This window comes from Limulus polyphemus, unplaced genomic scaffold (genome assembly GCF_000517525.1).
Source record: "Limulus polyphemus unplaced genomic scaffold, Limulus_polyphemus-2.1.2 Scaffold6249, whole genome shotgun sequence".
Classification (NCBI taxonomy): domain Eukaryota; kingdom Metazoa; phylum Arthropoda; class Merostomata; order Xiphosura; family Limulidae; genus Limulus; species Limulus polyphemus.
Genome location: NW_013671859.1, coordinates 20,719 through 31,123, shown reverse-complemented (window position 1 = coordinate 31,123; position 10,405 = coordinate 20,719). Strand labels below are relative to the sequence as shown.

Below are 10,405 nucleotides of genomic sequence, written 5' to 3'. Positions count from 1 at the left end.
TATATAAATCATTGTGTGTAATAACTATTTGTAATAACTGTTATTGTAAATTGTATTATTGTTTATATATTGAAATATATTTGTATGAAAAAAATATATATAACTGTGTGTATCAATCTTGTTGGCAAATATCATAAACTGACTATATATTGGCTTTTACATAACTGCTAAATCCAAAGTACAATTTAACTACTAAATTTAAATTTATCAGTTAACTCAGTTTCAAACCATTTGAAATTGTAACATGTAACAGATCCCACTAGGTGACTAGCATTGCCCCAAAGAGTATACTTACCCAAAAATCTGCATTGGGTCAGGATAACGGAAAGCGCTCAGGCTACCTGCCCTGGCCCAATCAGTGCCCACTATGAGATGTAAGACCACTGGTGTTCTACTTATGGTAATACTATAATATGTTCATTAGTCTGATCCAGACTGTACCCATTCCATGGACCATCGTGGAAAAAGCCAGCACCAGAATTGTGCATCTAGCTGCTTCTCTGGTTAGCACATGCTGGCTTTCCGAAATAAGGTTTCACAGTCACCCATTGCACTGTCTCCAGTAAAGGATCTTTCCAACAGGCACCCGATGGGGATCTCCGGACATTCTCCAGGTTTTACATATGAGAATTCCTCCTTCCATCCCCTTGAGTGGAGCACAGGAGACCCTTGCCATTTATCAGCTCCCAGCCACTTGGATAATGGACCATGGAGAATCCTAACTGATTGGGACCTAAATGTCAAAGGCTAGAACAAGGGTCCACCTATGGTGAGAAGTTGGCAGGGGTGTTTCTGGAGTGTATTGCAGATCAGCCCATTGCATATAGATACATCACAATTTCCAAGTAGAATTTGGAAACATATCACTATCTCATGCTTTGCTTGTATATCTGTCTTTATCATACTTCCTACTCCTGCAATGGCCTAAGCCCTCTGTATCTGATGGTGGAGTAGATACTATTTCATACACAGCTATGATGTATTGCTCACACGCCCTACTCCCACAGTGAACAAGGGGTCCATAGTTTCTGATGGTCAAGTTTTGGTTATACAAGTATCCACACTAATTGTGTCTAATAAACAAATATGTATACATGGTGCCTTCCTCCTACCACTGGCAAGTAGTCCTAAGTGTTTGACAATAGAGGAGCTTTGCATTGATACTTATCACAAGTGCCCTTCTCCCACAGCTGGTTTTGACTGATAGAAACTGATGGTTGAGTAGGAATATATTTACAGTACAGTTTGAATGAGCCCCAACGCCACTACACTTATTGGCCATCTGATGTCTTGTGTGTGAGTACTTGGACTGTCATGTACCTATTCCACCTTGGGATACCATGCAGGCCTTTTGCCCCTTCTAATCCTGCTCACAGGCAAAGCATATACCCTGGATGAGATGATGTGTGATTTCCCACAGGTGTGCCCCTATGAAGCTCCTACCATAAGGTGTCACACCCCATGGGCTTTTTTCAAACACTTGGGGAAGGGAGCTCATCTAGGTATATTTTGTGTGGGAATGTAGAGGGTGTATTTGCGCATGGAGATGTGTTGCACTTTTATTGCTAGAGGGTTTCCTGCATGATATATTTTCATGCAGTAGTGCAATTTCACATAATTCACGTGAATTTTAGGTGAGAGTTTTCACAAGGTTGGTGTCCTGCAAGTCTCTCAGGCATATTAGAGTGATTTCAAGAAGAAAATAGCTTTATGTGTATGGAGATCAGTATCTTTTGGAAATACGTTTGCAATTAAGGAAAATGTTGACTTTGAATAGAAGATGTGCCAGTGTGTGGATATAGCAATGATCAAGGAATACTGTCCAAATCAGATGATGCTTGCATAGTTGTATTTAAAGATAGACTTGATATGTTAATTGAGAATTACAGAGAGTGTATATTGACAGTTTTTGAAATAACCTGTATCATTTTCTAACTGCCCTGAATAAAACTTATGATTATCAGTGTGCTTCTGTTGAATTTTACTCCTCTTAGGACAAATAGTTTTTAAAATTCAAGCTTCTCTTGCTTTATACATATTTGTAAATGTTGCTTCAGAATCTTTTTTCTTTTATTTTCCTGGTGAAAAGGCTAGATAACCTGATCTTTTCTTTATGTAATGATGCCAACCAGTTGTTTTCTGCTGTTTCACATCTGTTTACAGCACACTTAAGCCACAGGTTCAAGGAGTGGCAACAGAGATTTCTGCAGGTAGATTTTTATTTCATTATTCTGTTATTTTGAGCTCGATGTGTGAGAAGTGCTTGTAATCGTAATGTTTGTTACCTTGGAATAATCAGATGTTTACACACTAACTCTATTAAATCACTTTTTGTATCAGATGTGTTTGTTATCTTTCTGTGTCAACTATATTGTAGATTCCATGTGGGAGACATGTTTATTTACTTTAGATATCGTATGTATTTGTTGAGATAAGATTAAAAACGTATATTGAAATAGAAAGAACATAAAACCAAATTCAAAGGAAAAAAATACCATTTTTTGTTTAAGTTTATACAGTGTCAGGTGATCATTAATCATAGTTGATGAATTAATCATTATACTTCTTGGAAGTTGAATACTTTTGAGTTCAAAGTAACATACATTATTATTTATTTAATAGAAAGACATTTGTCACTAAGCTTTACATATGCAATGTTTTGTATATTTCCTGGAAATAGATATTGTGAGGAATCAAACCTTTATTTTTGAAGAGACTAGAAAGTGCACTTTAACATCTCTTTTGAATGAAATGCAGTTTAAGAACAGTGTCTCTGGAAATTAAGTTCAATTTGTTTTTGTGGCTAAACTAAGAATACAATTTGGTATAATTATGTAGTGTGTCTTGTACCCCTTGTAGATCATTGTATGTATTGTAAAAATCATCATTATTTTATTCCTTTTCTTTTTCACTTTTGAAATAAATTACATACCACATGATACTAATGTAGTGGAACTGTAAACATTGATCTTTTAAATTTTTATTATAAGGTGACTTTCTTATAAATTGAATATTAACAAGTTGAAAGTTTGTGTTTGTAAACTAATTGAGCAGAAAATAATTTTGTAGTGTCTAAGTATAATTTTTGCTAAAGCAGGAAACTAAAGTATCTTTAATAAAGAAGTTATCATTTGAATATGTTTCAGGTATCTAATATTTCTTTTCATTTACCAATACTGAAGTAAACACTTATATCTTTGTAATAATATCATTATTTATCTTGAAATTTGTTTAGTTTTATTTAAAATGATATCTGTTGGTTTATGGAGGACCTTGAATTCAATCAGAACATCAAGAGTTATTTATTAACTGATCTAATGCAATAGGAAATCTTAACATTATTCTAAAACTGATAAATATGTATACATTTTGTCATATGATCCCTCTAATTTTTCTATGAAAACTGTAAGTTATGGAAAAATTAGTTTTGTGTTTTAACTTAGCAGTGGTGATGTACAGTATTTGAACTTTTTTTTCTAGTTATATTTTCCTTATCAAAGATTTTGTAATACTTTTGATTTTATGAAACTTTAGATTATAGAATCTGTTGAGCAACAGTCACCATACTATAGAAATTTAATTCTACAGAATTTAAAAGGTAGGGTGACAATATTTGTTTCCCATACACTAAAAAGAAATCAAGGATAAAATAACTTTTACTAACTTTTTTTAGTTTCTTAAGTTTACCAATTTTTATCTCATAATCCTTTCCTTTGTTTCTAGAAATAGTACAACAATAATAAAGGTGTATAATGATGAATTAAATCATCTATTGATTGAATTGTTGTCATTTCTAAAAGATTGTTTTCATTATTATTTAAGTTGAAAGTATCTAATTCTATCTTTGGCTTGATTTTTAACCTGCACAATTGAGAAAGCTGAACGTGGTACGTAATTTTATTTGTAACTGTAAAATAATAGTAATAATTTCATCTTTCTCAAATTATTCACACACATATTTGCTGTTTTGATTGTTCTTGCCTGTTATAAAAGACTGTTTAACTGTTCTAGTTCTGCCAAATATACAGCAAAAGGTTTCATTGGAGTCTGTTCCAATTAGAAAGTGTCAATTTGAATTACCGCTAGAAGGTCTGGCTTTGAAAACTCAGTAAGTTGCTAAGGATAAATCATTTTCTAAGTAAAGGTTGAAATGTTTTATATGAAATAATCTTATTTCATTAAGTAACTTTATTTCTTATTAATGTGTATGTATACATAGTACTTGAAATGTTTTGTCAATAATATCTGTTTATTCTTAAATAATTGTACAACTTTAATAATTGTATAAAATTTAAATAAACTTAGCAGATGCTCCCATTAACAGTTTATATACAATGTTGGAAATGATTGTGGAAATGGTGAGGCAAAAATCGTATAGAAGGTAAGTTCTATGAGAATACCACATCTTTATCATACAAAAATGAACTGCACTGAAGTACAATAACATTGACAGTTTACATTTCGATGTGAGGAAAAAAGGGTATAGAAGGCAAGTGCTATGAGAATACCACCTCTTTATCATATGAAAATGAACTACACTGAAGTACAGTAACATTTTTGATAAAAGAGTTAGCACATATAAAGTGTAATAAACTTAAAATAAGACCCAAAACTCGAGCACTTTCGAATAGTTGACTATTCTTCCTCAGGAGAACAAATAACATTGACAGTTTACACTTTGATCAAACACAATTTGCATATTACAGCAGTGCAGCTGTGTTGATCTCATGCATTTTGCTTGTTAGACATAAGTGGCTTAACAATTCAGTGGAGAATAGGAAATCATGATTGATGAAGTGCTTACTTTTTCATATTGTGTGCTTTCACCTGCTTATAAAAGTAATGCAACTTAGTGGAATTTATGTAGATAACAATCAAGAAAGCAAATAAAACCTTTTCTGAAAATTATAACTGAAAGATTAAATTTAATATATTTCATAGTAAATTGAATATGCTTTATATATAAATATATATATGTTTCATATTCATGAATTCTGTTGGGAATCAATTATATTTGAATCTTATGGAATTCTAACAAAGTTTTTGCAAAGTGCAGATTCCTGTAGGTCATCTAATGTATGAAAGTGCCTGGCACATGCAAATTTAAAGATTCTTGGGTAATCCATGGCAATTATAGAAAGTTCAAGGTCATTAATTAGAAAATCTCAACATTCAAATGAATAGATATTTCTGATGTGTGAGGCAAGTCATCTCAAAAAACATGTTAAAATAGTGAACACTGAACAGTTTTACCAATTTTAGTGAATAATGGTCTATTATATGTTTGTTTCTTGTTAAGCACAAAGTTAAAGAATGGGCTATCTGTGCTCTCCCTATCACAGATATTAGTTTTTAATGTTATAAGCATTGAATCAATACCCCCTAGGTGTTGTGTACCCAAGTGCGTGCTAATTAACAATGTTTCACAGTATTCCTATGAGGTGTCATTTATGTTGAAAGTTTTTATAATTTATATATTTTTAATTTCAGATGTGCACATTTGTACAGCATGATTTCCACAAACAAGTACTTAGTAGAGAGGTTATATGGACAATGATGGTTTTTTGCAGCCACAACAGCTGTAAAATTTAATAAAACCTGACACGTCCATTGGTTAAAAAATTTTCCAGACTCAGTAATTGTGGAGAAGTTTGCTTGAGAGAGAAAATGTGCATATCTTGCTTGTTTAGGTCTTGAGACATACTTAAGTCCCTTCTTTTCTACATGCTTAAGTTGTTGAACAAAGCAGTACATTCCAAGCAAATATATTTACACTTTTTGGACACCAATTAGAACAAAGTCACAACAAAATACTTCAGAGTTTCTGGGCCATTCAAGGGTTGTTTACATTTTATCTAAGATAACTTAAGAAATTAATGCCAATAGCTTCAGTGGATAACTTCAAATGACAATGGACGAACCCACTGTTAACTGAAAGTTATATTATGTCATCACTGATGAAATGTGGGAGTATGGAGATTCAAAAGGCTTACTACTTGTTAAATTGTTTCAGTTATATCTGGTTCACAGCACTTAAGCACAACAAGCAAATGAAATAATCAGAGATGAAATTTGATAGTATACTTGTGTAACTATACAGACTGTTTTCAAACTGTTCAGCCTGAAGAGATGACTCCAAAGTGAAAACTGGGTGTGACATGTCCCCATCAAAATCTTATAAGCATAAATGACTAGAAAATTTACATATGGTAGTTTGTGCCCAAGAGATACATATATGGCCTTCCATTGTGAAGTATGTCAAGATACTACTAACAATCAAGATCAAACTTCTATGAAACTGAAAAATGTAAAAGTGATGCCTTGTATCTCACAAAGGTGACCTTCTTGGAGTCTTTGACAAAACAGCTTCACCCTTTCTGGTTACTTTTACAAAGTGATAGCCCCTTACTACCATTCATTTCTGAACATTTCCAGAAGATTCTTCTCTGATGAAGAATTTTTTCATTGCCAATTTTCTGCAAGCAACAACCTCAAGTTTGCTGAAGCTAGAAATAGGGGAAAAGAAGAAAATTGAAGATTATTCAAAGATTGATTTACGTTTTGCAGTTGATAGTCAATTGAAAACACTAAAAAGTGAAAACAAAGTGAGTTTGTTTGTTTGTTTTGAATTTCTCGCAAAGCTACATGAAGGCTATCTGCACTAGCCATCCCTAATTTAGCAATGTAAGACTAGAGGGAAGGCAGCTAGTCATCACCACCCACCGCCAACTCTTGGGCTACTCTTTTACCAACGAATAGTGGGATTGACCATCACATTGTAACACCCCCACAGCTGAAAGGGCGAGCATGTTTGGTGGGACAGGGAATCGAACCCACCACCCTCAGATTGCGAGTCGAGGGCCCTAACCACCTGGCCATGCCGGGCCAAAAAAGTGAGTGATAGACAATTAATTGATTTTAAAATGATGACTTTCACTTTTCTTCAGAAGAAAACAACTAAACAGTTAGATAAATAACACTCATTGCTATGTGTTGGCTAGGAACCTATCTTGCCTTAGTCCACAAGTAAACTAAAGAGGAGCAGATGACAGCAGAAAGGTTCAAAAATGTCTTGAAAAAAACTTTGTTAGCTAAAAGAGTAGTAGAATGAGACTGTGATGCTTTGCTGTGGAAATTAAATGAAAACATGAGGAAGGATAGTGAATATAAACAGCATGTGGAATAGTATAAAAGTATTCTTATTTTACATGATGGCTGAGATTGTGTTGAACAGGGGCTTTTATTTTGATCAACAAATCATGGTATTAAACTTGCATAAAAAAGAAATTCATTTGTGGAACAACTTATTGTTAATTATGTTAAGAATACTAGGACCCTTCATGTAATCAGTGTTAATAAACAATACTGTCGTCTGCAGCTCTAGGCAGAAAGATAAACCTAGATATATCTAGAGGAACCAAAGAATGTAAAGAAATAACAAAAATGCAAGACTGTTAAAAAAAAAAAGAGATAGACATTCTAGCTAAGCCAAATAGAAAACATTTTGGAAGAGAAGGCCGATCATCTTGTTGAAGAGGCCATAAATTATTAAGATCTTGCTGCTCATGAAATATAATATATTTAGGAAATTTGCAAAAGAAAAGTGACAATGCAACTGCTGATTATGAGATGGAACTTTTAAAAAAATCCATTATAGGAATATTCAAACTAACATAGAAAGTTGCTTACTACTTATATTGTCTTTGCTTTTATTTCTTTATTTTTGTGCATTTTTGTAAATTATAAAATATTTACTCAATTGCATGCCAAGTGTTTTTAATATATTTATAAAAAAATGGTTTAAAAAATATAATAAAAACGTACTGGAAAAGATACCTTTCAGGGTATGGAAAATGAACAAAAGTTGTTGCAAGTCATAGAATTTATTATCCTGTTTTGTGTATAAACCTCTAATATGCCCAATAGTAGTAGTTTGGTCCAATAATGGCTCTTAAGACTGAAATACCATATAACAAACATGTACAAATCAAAAATTGCAGCAAGACTACTTGTTTAAGTAAGACCGATATGCAGGTTCCTGGAGAGAGTGTATGACACTTATTAACAGAATGGTTTAGGTCGAAAAACAGAACTCCAAAAGTGATGCTAAGTATTTCAGAGTAAGTTCTTTATGTAAAGACTGTGGTTGAGTACAAATTTTACCTTTCATCTTGCTGTAAAGGCAGGTATGAATATTACCCTAAAAACAATAAGATACACACATTAGCATGAAGTGGTCTCATTCGACATGTAGCTGCTTGAAAACCACTGCTAAAGAAAATGTAACAAAGCCAAATAGTTGAAATGAGCATCAGACCACAAACAGTGGAATGGGCAAACCTACAGAAGCATGCTTTTTATAGGTGAATCCAAGTTTGAATGGTTCAGAAGCAATCAACTACAGTTTGTTATACATTGGAGAGGAAAATGATATAATTAATGTACAACAGTTAGACATTGTAAGAGATCAGACCAAGTTTGGGACTATATAACAGCCAGCAATATCAATGATCTTACAATGATTGCTGACAAGTACAGGTAGATTCTGATCCATCATGCCATTCCCTCAGGAAAATTATTCATTGGATGGGAAATTATCTTATAGCAAGACAATGATCCCAAGCATAAGCAGTCTTAGTAAAATGTTATTTTAATGGTCAAGAGACTAATGATACTCTCACAATCATGGCTTTGCCTGCACAATGTCCCAAAAGCTGAAGTTCAAAAGACAATCAAATGACTTAGCTGAAGTGTGGGAAATAGTACAGAACATTTAAAACAACATTTCACAATCATACGTTGATAAACTGTATGGCAGCATGAAAACAAGGTGTGATGCTGTGTGTGAAGCAATAGGCTCGTATACAAAATTCTAACGCATTTCACAATGTATTAATTTTATCTATAATAATGTTTTGTACCATTAATAACTTCTCCATCTAGCTACTGTTGTTTGTAATTTCTGTATGTATATTGCTTGTGAGTTTCCAAACTTATTTCCATTTAGAGTATTTTTAACTAAAATACATTCAGTATATGTTTAGAGGTTTAATATTTGTTTTTGTTATTCATAGGATAAAGAGAGATTTGTTACTACAAGAGGGAAGAAATCAAAAGCAGCAAGCCAAGGTGAGATAGATACGTTCAATCTTTTTGGGACTAGATTTGTTATGACATAAATGCATCTGTCCCTCAACATAATGCCCCCCAATGACACAGTGGTATGTCTGCAGACTTACAACACTAGAAATCTGGTTTTGAAACCATGGTGGGCAGAGCACAGATAACCCATTGTACAACTTTGTGCTTAACTAACAAACAACAACCCTCAATATAATAGGCCAATAAAAACTATGGCCTAATCTTTGAAGTTATATTATTTGAAATTATTAATTACTCACATATTCCATTAGGTGGTCAAAAATAAATTGACTCAAAATATCCAAATTGATTGAACGCAACTCCTTTTTTTACATCATTACTTCATTAATAGGTCTTCTGAATTTGTATATGTAATAGACTTCACATGAAAAGTCCTTTACAGTGAAAGGTTAATTTTATGGCAGTAAAGCTTTCTATTTCTTTATAGTTCAACTGAGTAAGTGAAATCTTATTTTCAAGGTTTTTAAAGTGTTTAAACATGAGAAGTTTTCAGAAAGGTGCTTGAAAGTGGAGAAATATTTTCTCATTTTAAATTTACAAAAGTACAGCAAAGTAATTTCACTTGTTTTCACACGTATGTATGTTGAATTTCAGAATTCAAAAATCTTGTTTTAATTGCATGATGATTATTCTGTTCATATCATCCATTGAGATTTTAAGGAGTGTTTATTTTATATTTCGCCACTCAGTGTTTTTATTCTGTATATGTATGCTCATTAGGCTTAGCTCTAGTATTTTTATTTGCAGCTTAAAATAACTATGGCTCATTGTGAAACTTCCATTTAACAATTATTAAGCAAATTTAGTATTATTTAGTGAATACTTGTGTTTCCTAGTAAATGATAGATCAAGTTTACAAGTAATAAGTGCTTTGGGGTCCTGGAAAATATATATATTGTTGCGTCATCGAGGTCACGTGACTGGTGTGGCGCCCTCTAGTTTCTAGAACTATCTTGTTCTTTCAGGAATGCTCTAGTATTTGCTAGATAGGGTAGGCTGGTATATAAAAGAGGGGAAGGTAATGTGTGGGTAGACAGTGAGTAATTGAACTGCAGTCGGAGAGCACGAGAGACGTTACAGCGTTTGTTTAGCGCGATTGTTGAAGTTGAGTGTATCGGTAAAGTTATATTCGGAAATAATAAACCAGTTTTATTAAGAAAGGACTTGTGTCGCTTAAGTTTCGTCGGAACCAACTTACGGAAAATCAATTAACAAACGGGGACGTAACAAATTGGTGTCAGAG

General features: G+C 33.0%; 1 protein-coding gene across 1 annotated transcript in view; it reads left to right on the top strand.

Annotated features, from left to right (window-relative positions):
- Positions 1 to 10,405, top strand: part of LOC111089443 (kinesin-like protein KIN-4B) — a 39,300-nt gene that overhangs the window by 11,365 nt on the left and 17,530 nt on the right. The window contains exons 7-10 of the mRNA XM_022401948.1: positions 2,090 to 2,210; positions 3,535 to 3,598; positions 4,012 to 4,108; positions 9,075 to 9,129. Of these exons, the coding sequence (XP_022257656.1) occupies positions 2,090 to 2,210; positions 3,535 to 3,598; positions 4,012 to 4,108; positions 9,075 to 9,129 (337 nt within the window). The remainder of the gene's footprint in view (positions 1 to 2,089; positions 2,211 to 3,534; positions 3,599 to 4,011; positions 4,109 to 9,074; positions 9,130 to 10,405) is intronic.